The sequence below is a fragment of the Plectropomus leopardus genome, chromosome 1 (genome assembly GCF_008729295.1).
Source record: "Plectropomus leopardus isolate mb chromosome 1, YSFRI_Pleo_2.0, whole genome shotgun sequence".
Lineage (NCBI taxonomy): Eukaryota > Metazoa > Chordata > Actinopteri > Perciformes > Serranidae > Plectropomus > Plectropomus leopardus.
The window spans coordinates 18,403,180-18,430,195 of record NC_056463.1 but is presented as its reverse complement, the minus strand read 5'-3'; the positions used below and the strand labels follow the sequence as shown (position 1 = coordinate 18,430,195).

The following is a 27,016-nucleotide window of genomic DNA, read 5'->3' as shown; positions in this document are numbered from 1 at the left end:
CCGACATCAGCAGGAATCATATCCAGAAACTGTGAAATATGATTATTTATGGTGGACGGAGTGTCATTCATTTTGCCTCAGTCACTCAGGGAGGCTCAAGGGCAAATATTTGTAGCTCCAGAGAATCATCATGATTAAAAAGAACATTGGCATTTGGCGACGAGCAACTTAACAAGAAATGGCCCCAAAATTAGCAGGAAATTAGTACAGGCATGCACACGCACATACACGTAAAAACAAACAAACAAAATAAACAAGGAAAAGAACATCATTTTAAATATATAAGTAGGAGAATTATGTTTTTTGGGACACGCCAACTTTCTGAGGTTTCAGAGGTTTAATTGGTAGCGAAAGGCCTCTGAATGCAGCACAAGAAAACTGATGTCGATCCAGGTATTACAGGGTTAATATTTGACTGCAGTGTAGCCACTGGGGGAGCTGTCGTGGATGCGGTGCTGTGACGTGAAGGTAAAAGGTCAGCCTGTAACGTGTCAGCAGGCTGTCACCACACCGGTGTCACTCCACCCGTCGGCTGTTGGTGTTACACACACATCGGTACCTCAGCTGACCTCAACTGGATCTCGGAAAAATGGCAAAAAAGCGGAGAGAAAGCCGAGAGAGCGACGGTGTGTCCTCAGCTCAAGAGGAGGTGAAGGCTAACGCTAGTGACCCACTAGTACCGAAAGGTTGGTAGCGACTGTGTTAGCTAAATGTTAACGTGACAAAAACAGAGGAAACTAAATATTTCGAGGTAGTAACAAAGGTATTGGGCAACATAATGACACGACGGCGTCATATCTGCGGTGAGAGCGGAGCGGATTGCGGTACAGGAGCTAATGTTAGCCGTAAGCTGGTTGTTGTAACACAACCAGCTAGCGAGTAAAATTAGCCATGGTTAGCTTCGTAGCGCTGTGGCTAATGACGAACATAACGCTGTCATGTTTGTTAACACTCTCACCTGTTCAAAAAGACTTTACTACATTATATGCCGTAGAATATGTGAACAACATGCATCAGTTTATTAAGAAAAAAACATTGTCCTAGTGTAATGCATTGTAAAAAGTTCAAAAGTCAGCGTAATAAAATATAAATCTCAAAGTAACAGTGGCTCCATATAATAAACATGTAAAAACTAAATAATTGAATGGGATGACAGTTTAATCAAATGCATCATTTAAAAACATCTGTATGAAATGAAAATGGGTTGTGCCAAGTTTTTAGTGGAGCAATTTGATCGCAAAAAATGACAGCTATAGGGTCACAATGCTTGTAATTAAATAGCTAATATTCACATTTAACCCGGTTAATGAGTGTAAGTAGGATAATGAGTGTCCTTTAGCAAGAACGCTCTTAAGCCAGTTTCAGTATTAGATGCGTATTTATTTGAGATAGTCCTACTGTTGTTTTATTTGTACGAATTAAATTTCTATATTTAAAAAAAATCTATTTTTATCATTTGTATCGTTTTTTATATTTCTTTACTCAATTGGCAGGAGATAATTGATGAACAGGTCCTAAAATGTGCCTTGTTTTTTTTTTTTTTGTACATTTTCTGTTTACTAAATTTTTGGCACTCAATTTCTAAGTTAAGACTGATATCAGGCGATAGCTTGAGCTGCAATGTACTTTATACTCGCTGCTGCCATGTATATTGATATTACCGGCATACTTTGTATTATCATTATAATTATTATCATTTATGCTTAGTGATATTTGTCACAGTTTTATCTTGTTGTTATTTGTGGTTTTTCTTTGTATTTATGTTGTCTTAATGGTCCAACTTAGCTGTCATTTAATATTTTATATCGTTTGCCTACAGCTGTCAACCTGAGAGTAACCAAACATGATTTCCTTGTACATCTACAATGACAAATAACTTAATGTCTTAAGTCCTAAATCCTAAACTTTGAAGTCCCAAACAAGTCTTTTAACCAATTTAATGACATTTTAACAGCAAAATAAAGAATATATTTATCAAAAATGCTGTATGTTTATAAAAAATTGTATTTGTTAAAACAAGTTTGTTGGAAGTTGTTGCATCTCCATCTGTGATTTTCAGTGCACACATTTTGCATACCACAATTTAGTTTTTGTTGACCAACACGTAGTTCTTTGGTATCTTACTGGCACTCATTAACAAAAGCTTTATTTATATAGCACCTTTTAAAACAGTCAAGTGCTTTACAATAAAAACAGAAGACATATAACACAGCAGAGAATAAAATGAAGTAAGAGCCAAACAAAAGGCACATAGTTAAAACATGGTAAGATTAACTAAAATGTCATAAAACATGAGTATAGGCACAGAAAAACAATTCTAAAAATTTGAGTGTTCAAAAGTGAAGTAAAATACCTTTCCTTAAACCCTAAACCATGACTTCAAAACTGAAATCTTTATTTTGCCGAGCAGATTGCACAATTTTGAAATTATGCTTGTTTTTGTTAATAACATGAAACACTTATGTTAGTAAATTTTGTATCCACAAAAATCACGATCACTTTATAAGCATGTTTTGACCTGTTATTGGTTTTGTCAGTTGTAGAACTACTTGTTTTCACAAAAAAATGTCCTTTTACTTTATTTGGGACCTGTGAGAGGAGTTTATTCTAATTGTCCATCTCATTTATATCAGTAAATGTAGACCATAGAATTACAATTGTCATGAAGTAGGGATTTATTGATTTTATGTGGGTTAAGTTAGATTGTTTTGGTTTTGTTAAGTGTACCAAAAACTGGCAAATGAGTATATGTTCAGACACTAAAGTCACTTTTGGTCTGACTCGACTGCTTTAGGTCCAACTCTAACCAAGAGTCCTTTTTCAATAAATAGTTCCCCATGTCATATGCACTAGGAGGAATATGTATGTGTTGTTGACACCTGAAATTTAACCAACGTAAAAGATGTCCCTCGGCATAAATCCTTTCATGAAAGCATGATTAATCAGACCGGCTCAGAGACAGCAGGTGTGTGTCTCATGGGGGGAGACTTGGTTCCCTGTAGGGGCTTGAACAAGTGATGCAAAACTCATAAGCAAATTACACAAGGTTCCCTGTTTACTAGTTTCTGTTTTTTTTAATAGTAACCTCTTAATTCATTTGGTAAATAACTTTCTCTCTCTCTCTCTCTCTCTCTCTCTCTCTTTTACAGAGGCTCAGTCTATTGAAGGGGGCTCAGCACGTATGTCTCTCCTGATTCTGGTCTCTATCTTCGCCTGCTCTGCCTCAGTCATGTACCTGGTCTACAGGAACTTCCCAGAGCTTCCTGAGTAAGTTGTTTTGTGGATTATTAAACTTGGTTAAATGTGAGTGGGGTCGATGTTTATCCCTGGAAATTAAGACTTATTCACTCTAGATCAGTTTTATTTTATTTATACAGCCCAGTATTAAAATACGTACAACATCCCTCTGTCCTTGGACCTTCAAGGCTGATAAGGACACCCCCCCCACCCAAAAAAAAAAACAACCTTTAACTGGGGAAATTGCATAATACTGTTAGTTCTTATTTACAATCTTAATAAATACAGTTGATTTTATTGGGTTTTTTTTTAAGTTTTGATGTCCTCCACTCTGAGGTTTGTGGTAGCGGGAGGGAACCACCAATATTTTAAATGTAAGCAATGTCTACAAGTACAAAAAGTAAATGATTTAAGGGAATCCTAAAGTTAACAGATCACCAAGGAAAGCGCCTAGCACTGCACAAGTGCTAGATCTGCATAATATTGTTGTTAGGAGCCTTGCAGCAGATGTTTTGACAAGTCTAAGTTAAGCTGGTGCAGACTGGCTGAGGCATGACACTGAGACATTAAAATGAAGGAGTGAATTTGTCTTTAGGTTGCATGAGGTGCCTGAGTTTGATAGTACTTCTATGACAAAAAAGGTAAAACTGAGCGTTTTGACATGATGCTCAAGTCGAAAGGTGGCTTTAGTATTTTGAGCAACAAGTTTTGGTATTTGCATTGTATGGTTAAAAAAAAAACAGGAAATATCTGTGTGAAACATGTATGACTGAAGATAATATTTTTTTTTCCAGTGATGAAATGGAGAAAATCAAGATCCCTAAAGACATGGATGATGCCAAAGCTTTGGGAACTGTGCTGTCCAAATACAAAGACACATACTACTCGCAAGTGTTGGTGGCCTACTTTGCAACATATGTTTTGTATCCTTGGAGAACACATTTACACCTTTTGGAAAAATAAATCTTAACTTTGCATACTGTTGAGAATGTTGTTAGCGAAGCCAAATTCAGGTCTTCAAAGACAGTGTGGGTTTCTGTGGTGGTTTGTAGCAATAACTCACCTAATATCTTGTCAGCTGGGGTCAGAAGTTTACCAAAATGACCTGAGAACGCCTTAAAACATTTTCAGGCCCAAAATAAATTATCTGCTTCAGGTTCTTGATCTTGGGATGCCACCATGACAAATTGTGGATACAGCATCTTTGAGTTGTCTCCCGGATGGAGTGTTTACCAAGCAGTCCTTACAAAGTATCACCATGTTTGGACTTACAAAACCCATCAAGCAGCATGTTCTCCATCTGAAAACATTCAGCCTCAGATAGAAATAATAGCAGTCATTCCTCTCATGAGTGTGAAAGAGAATAGGCTGAAGCTCTGAATCTGCTGAAACAACTCAAAATGATAGCCAGTCTTACACTACCTGTTCAAGGCAGTAATATTGCGCTGTTATGCTTCCTCATTGTTCTATATAAAAGGTATGATCACAGAATGGGGAGGCAAAGTTGTCTGGTTTTTCAGTCAGCAGTGGAGGTAGAAACAGCACAGAATGGAGGTCTTAGGAAAAGGGACAGGCAGCAGGGACGGAGGCAGACGTGAGGCAGGCGTGACCCACCGCAGGAGATTTAAAAAGCAGCTAGCAGCAGTAAGTGGCTAACTGAATTTACTAAATCAAAGAACTGCGTCTATAAATGTCCACAAATTGGGAAAAACAAAAAGGTACAGGAGCTCCTTACCCTTCGAGCAGAGGACAGGATAAGCTGCTGTATAGCAGAAAAGGTAAATGACTATTACCATGTTATGCCTTTGTTACTGTTTAGAAAGGGCTGCCAGTGTTTACGTTATAGGTCACACGAGAGGCCGAAGCTTTCTTGTTTAATGTTTTTTTTAATTTATACAGAAAGACCTGCAGGATGAAGTGCTTACAAGAGGAATATGCTTTGGATGTATCTATCATTAATATTGATCATTTATGTGATTGAATGTGTGTATGCCTGAGTGATATCTGTGTTATTGTTATTATTTATTTATTTGTCGTTTTAAACAAAATTGTTTACCTTGACACTTCTATCAGCCTCCAGACATTTGCAATCCCTGGATCTATCTTCCTCAGCATCCTGTCTGGATATCTTTATCCTTTCCCCCTGGCTCTTTTCTTAGTCTGCTTGGTGAGTAAGGAAGGATGGTATGAAACTTGTGATTGAAAACAAATGTGTTGTTTGTGTGTTGATGAGCAACTGTGCACTGAAATGTTTTCCATGAGACACACTTCGCTAAGCAAGGATTTAGACGCATATGCTCGCTTTTGCAAGAGCGGATTGTACCTCTTAAAAATCTTTTTTTTTTTTTTTTTTTTAAATATTAATTTCTATGATGTCACAATGAACATTTAAATCTGACATGCACTGGAGCAAACAATGTAAAGAACCTTAAACAATGAGCATTGGGTGTGCTTATATTTGTACACTGTCTATCCTTAGACACTTAATTCAGACAAAGAAAATCTCTCCCTAAAAAAGGAAGAAACCTTAAGAGGAGTAACCGATACATGCAATAGATGTGTGTACAATATGTCATGTGCCAGCATTGCAGCACAGTCAGTTGCAGCCACTGTTGGTTTGTGTCTTCTCTTCTGTAACATTTTGTTCCTGTTTGTTTCAGTGTTGGTTAAAAACTTGCTGAGTGCTTAAGAAATAACTGCTCCTTGATGCCGAGTGACGCTAAAATGTGATGTTTTTGCTGCGACATCCAGGATGAAAAACAGTTCATGTTTGTTAACACCCGAGCCCCCAGCTCCACACCACTGCTGCTAAAAGTTAAAAGGACCAGTCATGAACATAATGGAAGACAAAAGACGATGGTTGGGTGTTTTCTTTTGGTGTATTTGGAGCATATATTGCATAAAATAATGGATGTAACCACTGCGACAGCACCGCTGGTTTGTGGTATAGACTTTACCCCCGCAGTGCCAAAATATCTCTGATATGGCTGCTGCCATCTTGCGCTGCTGATGTCAATCGGAGCCGTGCAGTAGTGATCTCCGGTGAAGGAGTTCATGCCAAAACACTCGTCTGACTAATAGCTAACAGCCCCATTAAACGAGAGTGTGCGTATTGGCTGACACAGCTGTCAATCATGGTGGTAAATCCCCTTTTTATGGAATTGAATCATGAGAGCTACTTTCTGTGACAAAAACCATCTTTGGAAAAAAATGTATTTGGCGAGTACTTTGAGTTTTTTCTTTGGCCTATGTCCCATTCACCAACATGGAGGGGAAAGGCTTTCTGACCTATATTTCAGCCAGACACCAGGGGGCGATCAAGATGTTTAAGCTTCACTTTACAGGACTGTTGTTGTCCGTCTTTGTATATAGTCTATGGTTTGTGGACTGTTGTTTTGAAGTCTCAAATGCAGCATTTCGGACATCGGCATCTTGGATTTTTTGAGCCATAAGTGACCATTTTTGGGTGGGATGGTAGCACAATGTAGGAGCCAGGAGTGGAGCTGACTCATACTTGGAAGTAATGCCTGGCTGACAGCCCGTCAATCAAGTGGACCCACCCTAAAATATGCATAACTTTGGGCCTTAATAAATTGTATATTGGTAATTTATACAAAAAATTCACCCCCAAGCTTTAAATGCATTTCTGCTGTAGGCATTTTAGCATTGGGATCTTTTGGGATTGACTAATTTCCGGAACCAACCCATAATAACTGTCATAGTGTTAGATGAATGTAGTTGGGTAAAGTTCAATTTATTTGCTGAATTGGTTAGGCCAAGTGTTTTGTATGCTTTAAACTGTGAAGATGTAGGCAAAATGTGTTCTTCTATTTGAAGTTTAATTTTGCCTTTGCAATAACAAAGTATCTATTGACTGTCGTGTGTTGACTGTCGATATATATATATGTATATGTGTGTGTGTGTGTGTGTGTGTGTGTGTGTGTGTGTGTGTGTGTGTGTGTGTAAGTCATTGTTTTTTTGTGTGTTTTATCTTTTTGCAGTGCTCTGGCCTTGGTGCTTCCTTCTGCTATATGCTGTCATATCTGGTGGGCAGGCCCATGGTCTACAAATATCTAACAGAGAGAGCACAGAAATGGTCCCAGCAGGTAAAACTCTTAAATAAAAATTGTACTGTGATTTGAAGGTATATTTAGCACTGTTTGTGGTTGAGATGTTGCTCTTAATTCAGCTTTAATGGGAAACTTCTGTATTTTTCAAGCTGTACCCTATTTGACCATGTTTTTATGTCTTTAGATATGCACTACCCCAAAAAAAACAAATAGCCCATAAATTAAGAAAAAGTCATCCAACATTATTTAATATACATCAACATTCATTATTTTTTGTTGTTCCTCCAGCACTACTTAAACTGGGACAGTTTGACCACATGTGAAGGGGTTAAAGATTCACTAACAAGATGTCAAAAAAGTGAAGTGCCTGGGATAGTTTCAGAATTTGCGAAGATAAGCCCCAAAAGACAATTGTGGAAATGTTGGTGAGAGTTAGAGGGAGGACTTCTGAGAAGAGTTTTGGGTTGGAGTCACAGACTATATATAAATACATACAGTCTGTGGTTGGAGTGTAGAAGGCTTAACTTTTTTAGTGTTATCTAAAAGATTTTCAATGTCATGGCTGAATATTTAGCTGTTATTGACAATGTGGAAAAGTCCAAGATTTTAGAAAGAGACTTCTTTTGAACGTCACTTGGTTATACCCACTAAAAACAGCAGGATCAGCGAAAGGTGAAATGTTTCATTTCTCTGATTTCTTTTGTAATGTACAATATTTCTAAGAACAATCTTAGCATGTCGGTGGCAAAAACAAGCACTTTCAGTGAATTTATATTGATGGTGCACAGTACAGCTTGACCTGCCACTGCAGCTCTCTCAATACCAGATCAGTCATTTATGCACAAATACATGGGAAAATAGGATCCAGGTTCAAAAGTATTGCAGTTTTCCTTTAAGGGAACTTTGTGGGGTCAAGTTGGTTTTACCAAAAATTACGGCTGCAGCAACTGATTATTTTTGTCTTGATTCATTTAATGTTTATTTTTCAAATATAATCTAAAAAATTTAATTTAGGATGATTATTTATAATTAATTTACCTATTTTTGATTAATTTCTCCAAAACTAAATGTCATGATAATATTTAAGTATTTTTATTTAATCACTTCTTCTACAGAAATAATAATAGTGGCACCCTTTGAATTTAGTCTAATTTCCATGTCACTGCTGTGTTAGGCTATTAATGATGATAGTAATAATAACAATACACTCAAACGTACATTAATTTAATGACTGTCTGAAGTGTTTGACTTTAAACTCAAAATGGTTAGTTGGTTAGTCTAAGTGGTTTTCTCACTCAAAAACGCAGATGAAGTAACCAGAAAATCTAAAATTATCTAATAATAATGTTAGCTGATACTTGGTGTAACATTACAGGCAGTGCAGAAGGTTTAGGTGACAGCAGAAACACGTTGGACAAGTTGATCATCCCAATATATTGTGCCTGGGTGGGGACAAAAAGTAAACAGGATGTTGCTATCTTGCTGCTGTCTTTCCCTAGAAGCCGCAATGGTGTAAGGGAGTAGACTTGGATAGAAACCCTCTGGTCCTCTCACACCCACAGACACACTGGCACACACAGACACACACACACACACACACACACACACACACACGGGTGGCTGAGGCTACCGTACACGCTACCACCTGTTACTCAGTAACCGTTCATGCGCACTCACACTTTGTTGACGCAACATCAGGAGCAATTTGGGGTTCACTATCTTGCCCAAGGATACTTTGACATATTAACTGGAGGGTTGAACTGCTGGGGGTCAAAACACTGACCTTTCGATTAGAAGACGACACACACTACCTCTGAGTCACAGCCGCCCCAGTACTCCTGTGAAAGGACATTTAAGCAGCAGCCATGTGCTGCAGCTGTAGACTGTAAAGATGGACAACATGACAGTTCCCACTAAGTGAAGCTTAAACATCTTGATCGCCCTCTGGTGTCTGGCTGCAGTATAGGTTCTACAGCCTATGCCTCCATGTTAGTGAATGGGACATAGGCCAACCTAAAAACTCAAAGTACACACTAAATAAATTTTTCCCAAAGATTGCCTCTGTCACTGAAGGTAGTTCCCATCACCCTGATGTTTTTTCAAGTGTTTATTTTTATAGGTTCAGTTTTAATGAGAACAATTCTACATGATAGCTTGATAGCTGTGACAGCCCAATCAGTGCGCTCCCATTCAATGGAGCTGCTTGTGATTAGTCGGGCGGGTGTTTTTGCAGAACTCCCCAACTGCGGATATCGCTGCTGCACAGACTCCGGCTCTCAATGACATCACCCTCACAAGATGTCAAAATCTGTATCTTGAATATTTCAACCTCACTTCAGCACAGCAGGGGTAAGCAGGGTCATGTTGTCCATCTTTGTATCCAGTCTATGGCTGCAGCTTATTCTCCAAGAATCCATGCTTGCTTTGAATGGTTGCAGTCAAACAATGCCGATTAAATCGACAAATCTCCCCAGCCCTACCAAAAATACATACTGGTATTGTAAAAAATATTCTGTCACAGTTACTTAAATTGCTTTAACATAAAATGTACTAATTTTGTGAATATAAACTAATAATCTTCACAGATTTAGATTTACTGGTCATTCAGGGCATATGACTTATGAAACACTCTGCTCATGACTTTTTTTCTGGTAGGTTGACAAACACAGAGATCATTTAATCAATTACATCATCTTCCTGAGGATAACCCCCTTTCTTCCCAACTGGTTCATCAACATCACCTCGCCTGTCATCAATGTGCCTTTGGGGGTTTTCTTCATCGGTACCTTTCTTGGTAAGGCTGTCTATTCCTTCTGACTGTCTGTATGTTATTTTGGTGTAATTTGCTGTGAGTGGCTCACCTGTATTCAACCTAATTCACAGGAGTGGCACCGCCGTCCTTTGTAGCGATCAATGCTGGTACGACACTGTACAAACTGACCACAGCTGGCGAGGCCGTGTCCTGGAACTCTCTGGCTGTGCTCGGTGTGCTCGCCGTGCTCTCGATCTTGCCCGTCTGCTTCCAGAAAAAGCTGCAGAAGAAACTAGAGTAGAACTTTGAACACCTCAGCACCTCATCTGCTGGCTGATCCCAGCATCCCCTTCCCCTCGGCTCAGGAACGTGCAGCTGTCACTCAAGCTGCTCTGCCTCAGTCTCATACACAGCTGCTGGAGGGAGAATCTCTGACCAGCGGCACAACAAGCACTCACTGACCACAAAATGCATGCAGTGGGTTGTTCCTGATGTTAAGTGTAAACTGGCCACTGGTTGCACAAGTTTTTTTGGTTTCTGTGAATTATGTTGTTGATTGTGGCACATTTTGTAAATAAGATAAATTGAGGTTTTTTTTTTTTTAATTTAAGTCACTGCTTATTATTTTATGATTAAAGGTCCAGTGTGTAGGATTTAGGGGGCTATATTGGCAGAAATGGAATATAACATAATAGGTATGTTTTCTTAAGTGTATAATTACTTGAAAATAAGAAAGTGTGGTTTGGTTACCTTAGAATGTGCTGCTTAAATCGACATGGAGAACAGTTCCTCATCTATAGAAATCGCCATGTTGCACAGCTATGTTCCTACAATAGCCAGCCACCATAGAAAGCAGCCCCTCTGCTACGAGCAGTGTCGGAAATAGACTGATTTTTAAACGTGAAACTGCTTTATTCTGTGTTTTTACTGGTTTAATTCAGTTTGTTTTGAAAAGGAGAACTCTGTAGTTTGGCTCACAGTAAAAACCTTCTGAACGTCTGGGGCAGAAATGAGATGAGCACACATGAAGTTAGTCAGAGAACACATTTGTAGGTGCCGACCCAATGGGCTGTCTCTGATGTGCTAAACAGGGTTGGAGCAACACTGATTTGTAACATGAAACTGTTTTATTCAGTATTTTAACTGTTTTAAAATCACCTGGTCCGTTTGTTTTGGAGACCGAGAGTCCTCTATGAATAATTCAACTCCCTCCTTACTGGTAGTTGCCACTATAGAGCCCCCTAAATCTTACACACTGGACCTTTTTAAAGGTGCTACTTGTAGGATGTTGGAGTAAAACTCACCATTCTTGGGAAAAGTGTTTCTCTTTTCTTGCTAGAAACAGAGTAATCAGTACAATTTTATTTAAATTACTGGAACAACTTTTACTATTACATTTGCTTTGGCAGTAGCATATCAGTTTCTACATCCTGTGTAGCACCTTTAACTTCCACTCCCTTTTTGAAATTTATTTTAACATGCTTGTGTCTAATGTCGACCTAATGAAGTGAACCACCACAGCAATAACTGTCACACTACTGTTTAAAGTGGATTTTAGTTTTACATAACCCAGTTTGGATACCTGGTGCTTGCCTTGGCAAAATGTGTGCAGTGTGAAGGAAGAAAGAAACTGTGTAGAAAAAAATGTGATGACTGATCTTAGTAAGTGCTGCTTTTGTTGACATGTGAGTGAGTTCCCTTGTTATTCCCTGAAAGGTGCCTAGTCCCACTGCCGCACACATTTTCACCCATTTCTGTTTATATTTGAAGCCACTGTAACTCGTCAAGAAAAGAGAAAGTAGTTGAAATATTTCCTTAAAAGATGTACCAATTGCAGGATTCTGAACTCCAAGCATTTCCCAATTCAAATTTGTAATCAAAAAGTGAGCTTAGATAATGTCAATACAACTGATTTATGTGTAGTAAGAAGTATGCAACCCAGGGAAGTTTGTGAAAAGCCAGATTGAATCATATTGGTGTGATCATTTTAAAATATGAGTTGGGTTCTCAAGTTTTGCATTTTGGGATGACAGTGTGTCTCCACCTCATTATAGTGTTTGCCATGCCAGTTTAGAAAGGGAGATGTCCATGCCACAGATGATACACCTGTCCTGAAAAAGACTGCCAACAGACTGAGGTATCCATGCCTTACCTTGCTTTTTACTGCTCCCATTCTTCACCAGGAGAAATGTATTATGATGCCTGATCTATGTTTTGAGTGTTCTTAAAATAGATTTTTTCTGATTTTTTTTTTTGTGTCCTTTACTATAAAACTTTACTGATTTTTTTCTTTAGAAGTTTTTTATTTAATTTTTTTTTTGCCTATATACCAAGCTAATTTATTTCTGCTGCTAAAACACTCTGGACAGTTAATAGAGACACTGATGCAGTGAATGTACATGCAGGTAACTTATTAAACTCGATTTTCTTCAATGTCTTAACTATCACAGTCATAGAGGCAGTTGGTTCGGTGCGTTTTGAGATTTCTGGTCTTCTTATTCAGCAGATTTATAGGAAACTGTTTTAATCTTATGACCCTCTTAAACACAGAATTGAAATGATCACATGTGCATCAATTTGTTTGAAATTTAAATTGTTCTACTGTGTGAGGATACCTGTGTCTTAAATCATGTCTGCTTTCATACATTTTGCAGCACGACTCTCCTTCCTCCAGAGATTGTTTGGTTATATTTATGGTTCTCATTGGCATATGAGAGAGCTGCATTTGATCAACTGAGGTACATTGTTGTCTTAGAAAATGCATCTTCATTTAGATGCTTAAATCAAGTGATAAATTTCTCCCTAAAATCTTATTGTCTGTCCTAATATTTAAACAGAGCCTTGATTAACTTCCTGGACATTTTTCATAATGCTGCAATTGTAAGACATGGTGGATAATCCCACCCTGATTGCTACAATAGTTAAGGCTATTTTAAACTTCATGCCACGCATATACTCAAATTAGATATACTATTGCTGTTTTTTGTCCTAGATATAGTGAGATAATGTGTGTAACCCTCTGTTTACATTTCAAAAAAACAGTATTATTTTGTACAGAGCACTGATGTATTGCAGTATGAGGTGTTTACAGATTGCTCGTTTCTGTCCCATCTAATCAGTTAATTTTTTTATATTTATTGAATCATTAAAATTATCTTTACAGAATGTGATTGCGTTTTCAGAGTTATCTGTAAAGAACATGCATGACCTCACTGCAGCAGCAAACTATAAAAAAAACCTTTATAGACTTTTGTGAAGGCCAAACTACAAAAATGATTTGTACATGAGGAACACACAATGCTTGGGATTCTTTCAAACTTGGAGTTTCCCAGCAATTATGTGTTAGGCTTTGTGAATAGATTGTGCTCTTTTTGCTTTGTAGGACCACAGAAAAAGCAGCAAACAAAATATCAACAGAAAAAACATGCAGCTGTTGTTCAGCTGTAAAACGTTTAGAGAAGCAGATCTTAAGGTGGTTTTCAGCAAAAAACGGTGTGACTGTTTGTTCAGCACAGCAGGTAGTGTTGTTAATCCACTCTGCAGCCGATTAAAGTCAGCAAAGGACCAGAAACCTTTGCCTTTAATCTTATGTAACTCCAATATTTATTCTTTTTTTAAAAGCCTTTTTAGGTCTTTACTAACTGAGGAAAAAACATGCCCCTCTTTCTCAACCTGTAGTAACTGTATGCCACTTAGTGCTGGGTATTTAGAAAAGGTGTATATCTCTTTGAAGGTCTCAATAACTGTTATCAGACAACCTACCACAGATACAGCAAATTTATTTTATTTTAACTCATTTTTTTTTTTATAAATAACAATTGGTTTTAAAATATGGAGTGTCGGACGTTCCCAGAGAACCCACACAGAGATGGCGCTCAGACGATTACCGATTACTGGGTTTTTACTCACTTGAAAATCGAACGCCAGATATGTTAAACTTTGAGGGACATTTAAAACCTCATAATTTCTTTCATAATAGAGTGGTGAAGGGATGACGTATTTTTGTAGGCCAACCAGGAAGTAAGCATCGCACTGGTTTCCTCCTCAAAAACCTTATGGGATTTTTGAATGGGATTTTTGTTAATTGCCAAAAATAAGCTCTGTGGTGAACACAGGTTTCTGAGACTTATACGTTTTGTTCAGCACAATAATCTTCACAGATGAACACCACTTTTATGTGTTTTGAAGAGTAAATGAAATCGCCAGAAGCAAAAAGCTATTGTTAGGCTATACACAAACTACGTTGTGGTTGGGCGTATTAAACATCACCACTACAAACACTGTAAAAACATGTTAAAACATGGTAGAAAAATATTCTAAACAGATAAATCTACAAGTTTGTGTGCAACTCTGTAAAGCTGTAAAGGCGGACGAGTGAACCTCAGACCTTGTTTAGGGCATTTTACCAAAAACCCATTCAAAAAACCCATAGACTTTAAGACGAAGGAACCGGGAGTGCTGAGAGGCTAACGGACACCTGATTCAAAAAAGCTGATTCAGGTGGAATCTGTGATCAATGACCTACAGGAGAAAAAAAAATTGGGATCAGTGGAAGAATTAACAAACACGCCACAGAGACTGCAGAGAGACCCAGCTGAACATATGACAAATCATCCTTGAAGCCACAACCTTGTTTGGACAGTCTCCTAACCATCAGGCCATGTGGATCTGCAAGTGGTCTTCCACCAGTCGACATCTAAAACTCCACTAAAAATTTACATCAGCTTAATTCTCCTATCACCCATGGCACCATGAAAAATGAAACACATAACAATATTTGTATTAATTTGAACCTTTTCTTCAATTTGTGTTTTTTAAAAGGTCTGCACACATGACTATTGATTGATCTTTATTTATCTATTTACTATTTATTTCTACATTGTAGTCTGTTAAACAATTGTACTTCTTCATCATTTTATTATATTTAACATTTTTATTAATTTTACTTTGTGCTGCTATCTTGTCACTTACCTCTTATTTACAGTTTGAGTATTTTACTTATTTTTAATTGTTACTATTATCATTTTATCAATATATTTATTTGTTTATTTATTTTCATCTTTCTATGTCTAGGTTGTATTTAGAGTTTACTTTAATACATCCATGGGTTTTACTCTGCCTCTGGTGTTTCCTCACTTGTGGTAGCGTTTCCTCAGTTTCTGGTTTTAATGAGTAGTTTTTTTTAAAAAAAATCATTTATATTTGGCTTTACTTAAGCAAAAAAGTCTTGTTTTATTCACGTGTTTATGTGCGTGTGTTGTTGTGTGTGTTGTTGTGTGGGGATTCTAGTTTTACTGTGTAAAGCACTTTATGTTACAGTCTGTTTGATTGATTGACAAATTACCACATATTTAATGACAGTGGGCCAAACGCAGCAGTTTTGTTGTTTGGTGCAAAATCAGTTTCTTCGCCATTTCCTGTGTGCGGAGAGGACGTTTTATTGTGAAGGGTCGCTGTCGGATGTAGCACAGCCGTTGGCGTTAGCAGAGCGGGTTAGCTCAGTATCGGTGCTGATTTTCGAGCTTCGCAGCAACGAATCGTAGCATCCGTGATGGCAGAGAGAAATCACGTCTCCGAGTTCCTTTAATATGCTCCCTGGTGGGGGGATAAGGGTACCACCGGACCAGTCTCAAAATGACCACCGGCTTCAGCTCCGGTTCCTGCCGCTTCGCAGATTATTTTGTGATCTGCGGACTCGACACCGAAAGCGGGCTGGAACCCGACGAACTGTCCGGTAAGCACATTAGCCATCGGGAGTGATGTTGTGGCGAATAAGAAATGAAGAAATTGGTATTATAACATCATGTCAGCGTTATTATTCAGCTTTTACTGTACCCTAACGTGTAGGTCGTTTATTTATTCGTGTAACATATAATGTAGGTTGTTAAGATTAATACACAGTGGCCATAACGTCAGGCCTAGTTTATCCTCTCTCAGCCTGTTTGTCGATGTGAAGCGAGAGGATTACTGGCTTGTTGTGTCTCTTTAACGCTCTGGCATGAATTTAAATTAAAAGGTTGGCGATAAATACCCCCGTAATTTTCATATATTAAGTCATTTGATTTTGGTACTGCGCAGTGTTCAATGTGAGAAACAATTTTGTTGCAGTTATTCGAGGCTTTGGTGCTGGTTGGTGGGAAAATACTGATGTCTGTATAATGTTATTACATCTGAGGATGTTGTCACAGTGGCTCCTAGCTGTCAGCGGGTCATTTAGACGAAATCGGGGTATCAAGGGAGCAGCATTCATGGATAGTTATGGGTATAAATGTACCCAGCACCCCCTCAACCCACCCTTCGACCCCTGACATCCTTAACATCCACCAGAGATCCTCATAGTGCATGCAGCCATTCTCCTTAAGTTACCTCCTCAGAGGGCACACCCTTCCCCTCACAAACAGTTATAGAAACAGCTTTAACATCTAATATAAGTATAATAGGCTGTGACACACCTGAATCCCGTTTGATTCCTGGGCTGTGACACTTTTTTTTGATCATTTTACCTGCATGAGCATGTGATCTGATGAGAGGATTTGCATGTGAAACTGTGGCCTGAGGGTCTCTGAGCATGAACTGGGAAAATACAACATTGCAACAGTGCTGTTTTTCTCTCATAGTATATCCCTGGTCATTTTTCAATGGACATTTTTACTTAAATGAAAATACAATTTATCATCAGCTAGTAGGGCTAGACAATATATTTATCATCAGATGATGTATTTGTTTATTGTCAGACATTTTGTCATACTGTTAACACCGTGGTAGTTTTTATGGTTCAGGGTTTATCAGGCCATTGTGGGCAATCCTAAGCAAGGCTTTTTTTTTGCCCTCAATCCAGATCAGAGTCATTTGATATTGAGTATCTGCTGATACTGTGTCCTGATCTGATACTTGTATTTACCTGGATAATACAGTTGCACAATGCACTCTTCAAATACTTTGAAATTATTACAATCAATCCAATATATATGCTTTACAGTTTAATAGTTTTGCAAAGCAATACAAGAAAAAATGTCTGGATCTAAACAGTTCCTAAGGTTTTTTTTAGGGCTCAACAGATTATTGGCCTGGCTGATTATTGGGGCTGATATTTGGCATTTTGCTGATTATCTTCTTTAATCTTTTTAATCTAATCTCTTTGCTTTAACGATCACAGATAAAATGAATTGATTAAAAAGTGCAAAGAAAGTGTCAGCATGAGAGGAACTTTTACTTTGCAAATCCTCAGGGGGGTATTTTTATTTAAAATTTCCCTTGACCTACAAAAAAGTTGCTGGGAACTCTTTGATGTTGAAAGTTTCAGTTTTGATTTAACATTTGCTAAGGGCATTTTAACAAAGTTTTGTGTTATAGTTTGTTATATTCCAAATTTTAAATTTTGACTAAAAGATTTTCATTTTTATTGTAAATGCATATTGGTTCCAAATATTGCTTATCGGCCGGATTAACTATTAATAATTAGCATCGGTATTGACCCTTAAAAAAACAATATTGTGACACACCTAAATCCCGTTTGATTCTGGGGCTGTGACATTTTTTGTGATCATTTTACCTGCATGAATACCTGCACAAATTTTATACAATGTTTTCTGTGTTTCAGGATTGTGATGACTTGAAATTTTTAAGGGAAAAACTACAGTTTGATCATATGTACATGAATAACCCGTTTATGAGGCTTATCCCTGTTGTGATGATGTTCAGGATATGGTGTTTACATGAGCATGGAGAAATTTGGTTATTCATATTCCCTGTAAAAACCCTTGGTTCTTTCAGAGTACTTCAGCTAGCATATTTGTTATTCTGATAAACAGAATATAGTGTTGACATGCTTAAACACATAAACGGGATACTCCAAAAACCTGTTCATAAACTGTTATTCATGTCCATGTAAACACACTCTGTGATATTAGGGACCTAAGATCAGACAGTAGGCCTACACAGTTGGAAAAGCTTAATTCTTCCAAATTTTATTGTCGCTTAGTGTTTCCAACTTGTTGGAAGAAACACTTGGAGACAAAGGATGGATTCACCCATCTTGTGAGAAATTATAAAGTCACTAAATTAAACATGCAACACACCAAGCTGCAGTTGTGTAGTGACAAGCTAATCCCAAACATGGACAGAGCCACTCTGTGAAACTGGTTGGGTAGGCATGACAACTGACAGAAGGCACATGACGGGGTTTGTAACTGTGCGTTTCATTTCAAAAGAGCAGGATCTAACAAAGGCATGCACATTAATTGTGTCTTTCTCCAAAAATTGTAAACTACTGCTCTTGAAAAAAAAACAGTGACTGCCTTAATTTGTTTCTTGAAAGAAGTTTCATGTTTTTTCTTAAATGCCCATACCTTTAACCAGTGTTATTGATATTGATAGAGTTTCTTAGGTGGTGTAGGTGGCCAATATAGATTGGCCTTAATGTCGTTTCACCTTGGAAAAATGACGCAATAATTAATACTCTTGAGTCCCTGTCTCCTTTGGGAGTTGTGACAGACCCAAGATATCAGTGGAAGTGGAAGTTGTGTTTGCCAAATAATAGTTTGACTGTGGAGATTTGTGTCACTTTTGGGGGTGAATGTAAATATCTGGTAGCTACAACATTTCCTCCATCAAATAATGTCAGGGTTTCCTGCAGCTGCCCCCTGCTGACATAAGCATAATATATTTTTTAACTCAAGTTTTTTATATACTTGTCACTGCTTTTGCATTTCACTGTTGTATATTTCACATTATAGTAGTAATGTGTCACATTATAGTGGTAAACAATGAGCTCAAAGGATTAAACTGTAGTTTTAATATTTGAAATATACCGCTAATTTCCCACCCCATGCCCCATTACTCCTTGTCATATTTGTATTTTTCTCTTTAAAACATTCTTCTTAATATATATACATTCATTCCTGTTTGACATCAACCATTATTAAAACATGAAGGAAAACTGGCAAAACTAAATTAACACAAATAAAATCATCAAATAATACTGTTTGACATGGGAGCTGAAAATGTTCTCAATGAACATTGTTATCAAAGTAAAAACCAAATCCACAGGGCAGTACAGACAAGTCAGGAGCAGATGGACCTGATGACGATGATAATGTTGTTAATAAGTTGTTATAGTTCTGATCTTTTGCAGTGGGATTTTATGAAGCACTTACCCACAGTCAGCATTACAACAGTGTGGCAGGCGACAGGCCCACACTTAAACTGGTATTGTTTTTTTTCAGGTAGGACTTTTTTTAGTTGGCTAAAATACATTTTGTAGCTCACTGCTCATCAGCAATACCTTGCTTAGCTTCTGTGTCAGTACGTCAGCCTGCTTCTTCAAACTGGGGGCCGGCCTACTGGCATCTACTGTAGGTAACGATGGCCATGCAAAAGTACCCCATACAACCCCTCTTTAAAAGATCCAAACTATCCTTTGAGGCAGAATCACAAAATACTTAATCGTGTTGGCGGTTGAGATGCTTCAGTCAGGCAAACTATCCAAGAGGGCCTTAAACCTGATATGAGTATCTGCATTGAGGTGTAGCCTATAACTGACATCAGACAACAGTCCAACTAGATCAGCCATTTTTACTGATTTGTTGTCTTGTCAGGAAAAAAACTTTTTTTTTTTTAATATAACTGGTGTTCAAACCCCTGTGATTCATAGACATGTGCCTGTTTTGTCTCTATGTTGTGTGATTTATTGTGACTCAGCAGCCAGTGAGAGGCCTGCAGAGTTGTTGTTGCAGTTAAAAGAAAGTTCTTTCCTCTTTTAAGCAATAACTTAACCCAAAATCCTTTTAGTTATCAAAGACACTGCGCTTCCTATTTTTTTTTACTTCCTGTAATTTAAGTTCCTGTTTACAATTTGTGTTAAAATTTACTTGAAATACATGAACCTAATGAGAAGTTTAAAACATGCACCATTCTGTTTTGGATTGAGTAACAACATACACAGAGCACATCTAAGACTAGACTAAGGCCATATCAACACTAAGTCATTGAGTAGTAGCAAAATGAAGAAGGTGACTTTTGTGTCAGCTGATGAGAGAAGTTGTCATGAAATTCTTTGACACCAAATTCATCAGCTGTATGAACACCATGTTGCTTTTTGAAACATGTAAAAGCCATAAACAAATATAGATTAACAAAACAAATCTTATTGATCGGTTTTCCCTCTCACATTTAAAAAAAATCTAAATTATAGTAGCTGTATTATCATGTTGTCAAAATTAACTTTAACTTTTCAAATGGCTGTAAAAATATGTTTCTCTGTTGTGATCTAGCACTGAGCTTGTGATAAAGGTTCTTTGAGGTCTCACAGTTGACGTCTTGCTCATAAGTATAAACTGGGGCTCTGTGGTCAAATATCACTGAGGTTGCTCTATTTACTGCATGTTTCTGCTGTTTACTGTAGGAAGGGGGTTAGGGGCTTGCCCTCGCAGACTTTCAGTTTAGCTTTATGAGAGGAAATGGTGTGGAAATTCCATTGTTACAGGTCATGATAATGTCAGCATATATGATAATGTCAGCTAAACATCTGCACGGTGTACCTAAAAGTTCTTATGCATTTTAAACAGCACATTTGGGCCCATTGTTTGAAGCATTCGAGCGCCCCATTGTGTGAGATCTTAATTCTAGTTTCAGTCTTTACAGAGAGTTTATATCCTTTATCACAATGAAATCAAAAAACGTTTCATGTTTAGTGATACAGGAATGTTTCAGATATCTTTCATGTGAGTAGATTGGTAGGAAATGCAAATGCTGGGAAACTGCACAAAATACTCACAATTACCCACTAACATCAGACTTTTCATACACACCTGGGTCAGATGACACTTCAGTGGTCACAGGTATTTATCAGTTCGGGCTCTAATCTGGTGATTGTGTTTTGTTTTTTTTTTTTTGCAAAACTTGCCTACACACACTACTTTTGTTGGAAAAGGAATAAAGGCGACAAGTTAAGTGAACTATCTAACATGCTAATTTGCAGATGATTCTGAGAGTAGATGCTTTTCCTTTTAGAAAAAAACCCTCAAATACTAGCACTGAAACATTTTGTTGATTAATCAGTCAGAAAATTAAATTGCCAACTATTTTGTGAGCAATAATTTAAGTAATTTTTCAAACAAAAAAGCAAACACTCCTGTTCCAGACTGTCAAATTTGAGCATTTGCCTTCATCATATATGATAGACCACTGAAAATCTTTGGGTTTTTGACTGTTGGTCGTTCAAAACGAGACATTTGAAGACCAGACTGGGCTTTCAGGAATTGTAGCTGCAATTGTACAGAGCAAGAAATAATGACATATTAATCAACCGTAAAGAATAAACCGTCTTCTCGTGATACTGTGTTTAATATACACTACTTTGTTTGCTAAACAAATGCTTGAACGACAGTTTTGAGTATCTTAGACAAAAATTGCCATGGCATAATAAAGAGGCCTGCAAGAGATAAAGAATGGTAACTCAAGAGCCTTACTCACTTAGCTATTGTCATTACTGAACAGATGACCTTACATTATTCAGTAATTATGCGCCCTAATGATTTAAACATTTTGAATAAATTTAAGTTACCTTGACCCCAACTTTGCTGACAAAGCTGTTGACAGATACTCGGACTCATGAATGAAATTAGCCAAATCAAACTCTCTGTGGCGGTTTCCTCCAGTGGTGTAACAGAACCACAGTATGTTCCTCATTTTTACTATGATGCAATCATGATTAATGTACAGAGAAACACAAAGAAATGACCAAAACCTTCTTTAAGCACAGTGTTTGGCAGCACACTGGACCTGATTAGCATATGTATGACCCTGCAGCCTCACAAGCGACACTGGAAACACAGGCAGCTGAGGGACATAAGTACACTCACACACAGGCTCCACTTATTCAAATGCTAAATATCCTTTTGAATTTCTCAGGCAGCCTCTCTCCCCCAACCCTACTCAGCAAACAAATGAGGATGAATGGCTCAACATGAAAGCTGGCTTTAAATGCATAATGTGGGCTTTCATATTTTCCCTCAGTTATTTATTTATGGGCCTGTAAAGAGTCTCTAGTTAGTGTTTTAAAAATCTGCTTGATAAAGGAATCAGTGATATTTTGAAGATTGAGTAGAGATTTCACAGGGCTTTGAGGGTGCAGTGTGTCTTGATCTTCATATACAAAATTATTTCCAACCCAGAAGCTGACCATAAGACACATTGATGATAGCTGAAGACTACATTGATGAAAAAACTGATATTAAATTCTGCCTTTTAGTTTCTGTGTGATCAGTTTTTCTTTTCAACAGCAATAGTGGCTGAGACTCATGGGTACTGTAGTGTTTGGACCCGTCTGCCCTCCTAAAATAATGGACAAAACATAAGTTCTTGAAACAAAGTGGAGATAACTAAAAAGTAGTGGTCATCAGTTAAACCTATAGGACTATTACTTCATTTGTGATGGTTTGCATTCTTTATGGCGCGGTAATTAAACCTGCAGATTCTTGTCTAAGTGACTATTTTTCTGGGGGTCTAGTTTCTCTGCAGTCCAATCCTGTGGCTGCTAACAGATGTTTTGTGAGCTGTATTTTCAGGTTGTCAAGTTACATCAAAGAAGAATGAAAATGGAAGATGTCTGATTGATAACTTTGTCCTTTTAACCGTAGATTTGTTGGTTTAGGTGTATTCCCATTGGCCTCATCACAGCAGATATTCTGACACGTCGAAGTAGTAGAATCAAAGATGCGATTAATAACCGTAAAAATGACTGTATTTGATTTGATGAGTCAGTTAGTGCATGCATATGATTTACTGGGACACTTCAACCTAACAACTCAGTAATTACATTATTAGTTATATCTGTCTTTTTTCTTGTTTGACAAGTCATAGTAGTCTAAAAAATGAGAACAAACTACAGTGATAGTAAAAAACCTGCGTGCACGTGCTAAATGCGGTGGGAATGAGGTAATAGTTATAACTGTTACAATACCATTTCTGCCAATAGAAAGTGTTAGAAGAAGAAAAAAAACACTATAACAAAGACATACAAATAAACAAAGAAGGAACAAAAAAATCTGGATTGCCATTTCTCACCAAAAGCATTAATTCCTACTTCATATTCAGTGGTTAAGTCTCTCATCTTGTCGTTGACATGTAAACATTGTCCATTTCATTCACTTTTCTCGACCACACTGGACCTTTTAGCTCATTTTTGCTCTAAAGTTACCCAAGAGATCGGAAGCTGGTATTTTTTGGCAGCTTCCCTAAGTGGTTTTACGGACTTATTTGAATGAAGAAAGACAGCTGTGTAAGGGTGCCAGTTTTCTGTAACTTTAATTGCCAGTTTAGAAACATTTCCCACTCTGTAACAAGTAAAAACAAAACAAATCAGAGAAACTATTTGTGGAATTTGATCCTTTTATTTAAAAAAAAAACCCCAAACATATTGTCTCCGTTTGTAGTACAAGCAGTGAAAGCTGTGAGTTTAAGCTGAGAGTGAGCTATCGTGTCCTGTCAGCGCCTGGTCCTCTGGGTGAACAAGTGTTGATGTTTTCGCTGCCGAGCTATTTTGAAGCGTTAGCAGCGCCTTCACCGAGTTGTGCTGAGGGCAGTCAAGTCGAGTCGTGCTGGGGTATAGCTTTCTAGTCAGAGAGGTACATCCCTTTATGTCAGAGCCTAGTGGGCCGTGCTACAGTAGGTGTGATGGTGTGCGAGCACAGGAGGGCTGCAGATCTGTGGGTGGTCCCTGGCTTACAGGATGAGGCAGAACGGTGAGGAGCCAGAACTCGGTGACGTTCTACTCCCACAGCTACCGGTCGACACTCACACGGCACCACCGTCCATTTGTTTGGGTTTGCTAATATGACAAATCAAGAAAAAGTTTACACTGGAGCTTGTTTGTGATCATTTTGGTGAGTGTGTTTCTCAGGTGAGGCAGTCAGCGTGTAATTATCACTAATTACCAGGTGAAGACGGTTGAGAGAAGGAATACCTGTCTGTGTAGTCTGAGCCGACTGCGCTTGAGCTACTGTGGTCGGATACCTTGATGAGCATTTTAACTTCTCAAAGCAGAGACAATTTGTTTGATTTCCTAAGAAAACATGGGAGAAAAGATAATGAGTAACTTAACGAGAAAGTCCTGCAAACTGCAAAAAATAAATCAAAGGTGACAAGAAAATTGCCTGTTAATCAGCTGGGGGGGATTATTAGATTTTATCAAAAATCTAGGGAAAAATGTCCAGAAAACTCTTTATTTTTCATATATATTTAAAATTATGTTACAGAAAAAATACATTCGTTTTAAGACCTTCGGGTCATTTTTTGTTTTTATTTTTTAACTTTTTATTATTTATTTATTTGTTTATTATTATTATTATTATTATTATTATTATTATTATTATTATTATTATTATTATTATTATTATTGTTGTTGTTGGTTATTGCTGTCTCACATATTTTTGGAGGATTATTTTACCAGATTTAAAATTAATGGGGAATATGTTTGCTATAACCTCCTCATAGTATTTTTTTTCCCAATTGTCCAGCATCTTCTTTTATGAGATCTTTCTTTTTTATTACATTCTTCAATTTAGGCTTTTGATGTAATTTTAGCAATTACAACATTTTCCATTTCTTGAGTTTTCAGTGTCCGTTTTACAACACCCATTTGTCATTTCAATATCCAGTATCCTTTTTAGTGCCCTTTCTCATTTTAACATTTAATCATAGCCTAGATTGGTTCCTGCTGTGGACCTTTGTTGCTTTTCTCTCCTTCATTTCCTGTCTATGGTTTCGAACAAAGGCATAAAAATGCCCCCAAAAATATTTTTAAAAAACCTGTTATTATTATGTGTAGTATGAAACCGTGATCATAATTATGACATATTCTCTTTTCATTTTCCATTTTCCTCTTTTATCTTAAGTCTAGGTGAAATTATTCGACACACACCACACATAACGCCTCTGCTAGTAACTTGTGATAGTTGTCCCGGTAGCAGATGATGAGGTTTGTCGTCTTTCAAAGAAGGCGACAAACCTCAGTGTCTTGTGTTCTCTGAGAGATAACCACAACGGTCCTGTCAAACTGCGCTGCAACACGAAGGCAATCTTTCTGAAGTTATTGTTATCATTTAGTAAATGTGTATGGATGTAATCTTTGTAAACATTGTGTTATGCTCTCCTTATTTTGCAAGTTAGACAGGAATGTTTTGTACCTTTGTCTTGAAAGTTGTGTCTAGCACATGCTGTGATAATTACCTTATGATTTTATAAATCAGGAAACTTTGCTGTGGTAGTGAAGACACCTGCTGTGTGCAGACTGTGTTTTGTGCACATCTAACATTACCATTAGCCACGACACATGAGACTCTGATTACTTGAAAAAATAATAATAACTGAGGCGAGTGGTTAAGTTAAGCAACCCGTCTCCTCCAGCTTACTACTGCTTCCGTCACGACATCTCTACGTCTGTTTTCACTTTCCGTCTCGCTATTTGAGCCTACACATACTTGCTCATGAGTAACAGAAGTTCAGTTTAGGTTTAAAGCATTTCTTATCCTCTTTAACCCCTTGAAACCTGGGCATATTGGCTTGATTTCTCACAAAAACATGGCAAGAAGACAATATGAAACTTAAAGAAATTAAATAAAAAAATTATGACTCAAAAATTAGCAATAAATTAGTAAAAAAAAAAGTAGAAGGAAATTACCTGAAAATCAGAACAAAAAATCCCAAACTAAACAGATAATGAAAAAAAACAAAACTCAAAAATTATTCAAAAACTGCTTAAAAAATGTCATTTTTTGTCTAAAAAATAAAATTACGTAATTCTGATAATTATAAATATAGTTCTATTATAATTCTCTGGACATTTTCCCTTAACTTTAAAAAAATATATATTTTCTAAATCTATTGCCTTGCAATTTGTGAGACAGGTTCAAAGGTGAAAGGCATACTAATGCAGCTAAAAAAAGATTTCAATACAGGCTTCAAAGGGTTAAACATTTTTTTTAAAAATTACCCCTTAAATGTAATGTGTGATTCTTAATAATCTCACAGTCTGATTTATCTTTGGTTGCTGACCTCTAATACCTCATTCCCACCGCAGTTAGCAGGTGAACAAAAGTTTGTCCTACTGACACTGAATTTACGGCAGGAGAGCGAGTCTGACTTTCTGTCAGCTGGCGTGTGTGTGTGCATTGTCTTGTAGACAGCGGCAGAAACGGAGGTCTTTGAAAACTTTTCAGTGGTTTCTTCTCTTATTTATCTCTTATGAAGTCCCCCTTTCAAACTCGGTGCAGATGTATTTGGATGGGTGTTTTAGTGTTGTTTAGGTGGACACAGACAATAATTAGTGACGGCACGTCATTGCATCTCGAGTTAAAGAGCTGAAATTACCGCCTTTACCTGGGTGTTGCGTTCCCATCGATGCTGATCGGTGATAAAAAACTATCTCTGCTGCAGAGTCATTTGACCCGGGTGTGAATGCAGACTGTACACATTCCCACTGCATTAAAAAGCCAGATGTTAGCGGGTATTAGCGGGTTTTTGTGCAGTGGGAATGAGGCTTCATTTTACATTCCTGGCCTGGTTTATCGTCTGTGGGCAGTTTGTATACAAAAGTAACCAGCTGATTAAACCACTCAGTCCTTTGACTAGGATTCTCAGTAAATGCATTCCTAGATAAAACTTGTCTTGTTCAAACAGATACAACAGAGTGAATTAATGTAATCATCAAGGAAGGGGGTGGAAAGAGTTGTCATTTTTGTCACTTTCTATGTGTCACCATTGAGTCATATTATAAGTGTGGTGAAAATGGATTTTCCTCACCTCTAACTACGTAGGCCACATCAGCCTGAGAGTGCCTTTACTTTCAGACTAGATAAGAGTTGATAGTGTGTGTCATGCAGCTCGCATTTGGCTTTGACATGCTGCATGAATGTGTGTTTCTGCCGGCAGGACTGTTTTCTGTGTCATGCATGAAGAG

The 27,016-nt window shown here is 37.6% G+C and overlaps 2 protein-coding genes across 3 annotated transcripts in view; both read left to right on the top strand.

The window, feature by feature from the left end:
* Positions 1 to 487: 487 nt before the first annotated feature.
* tmem41b (transmembrane protein 41B) lies at positions 488 to 10,718 on the top strand. The gene is made up of 7 exons (XM_042485768.1): positions 488 to 686; positions 3,150 to 3,267; positions 4,032 to 4,160; positions 5,311 to 5,404; positions 7,239 to 7,343; positions 9,963 to 10,101; positions 10,191 to 10,718. Exons 1-7 carry the CDS (start codon positions 590 to 592, stop codon positions 10,358 to 10,360), a joined length of 852 nt encoding a protein of 283 aa, XP_042341702.1. The 5' UTR covers positions 488 to 589; the 3' UTR covers positions 10,361 to 10,718.
* A 4,852-nt stretch (positions 10,719 to 15,570) lies between these two features.
* dennd5a (DENN/MADD domain containing 5A) overlaps positions 15,571 to 27,016 on the top strand; it is a 46,867-nt gene continuing 35,421 nt past the window's right edge. For both annotated transcript variants that reach the window (XM_042485654.1, XM_042485576.1), the window contains exon 1: positions 15,571 to 15,793. In XM_042485654.1, coding sequence (XP_042341588.1) covers positions 15,694 to 15,793 — 100 coding nt within the window. In that variant the 5' untranslated portion in view covers positions 15,571 to 15,693. The remainder of the gene's footprint in view (positions 15,794 to 27,016) is intronic.

Coding starts and splice junctions, on each gene's coding strand:
- tmem41b (XM_042485768.1), top strand. CDS start 590: ATGGCAAAAAAGCGGAGAGAAAGCCGAGAGAGCGACGGTGTGTCCTCA. Junction 687..3,149: donor TGACCCACTAGTACCGAAAG/GTTGGTAGCGAC, acceptor TCTCTTTTACAG/AGGCTCAGTCTATTGAAGGG. Junction 10,102..10,190: donor CTTCATCGGTACCTTTCTTG/GTAAGGCTGTCT, acceptor CCTAATTCACAG/GAGTGGCACCGCCGTCCTTT.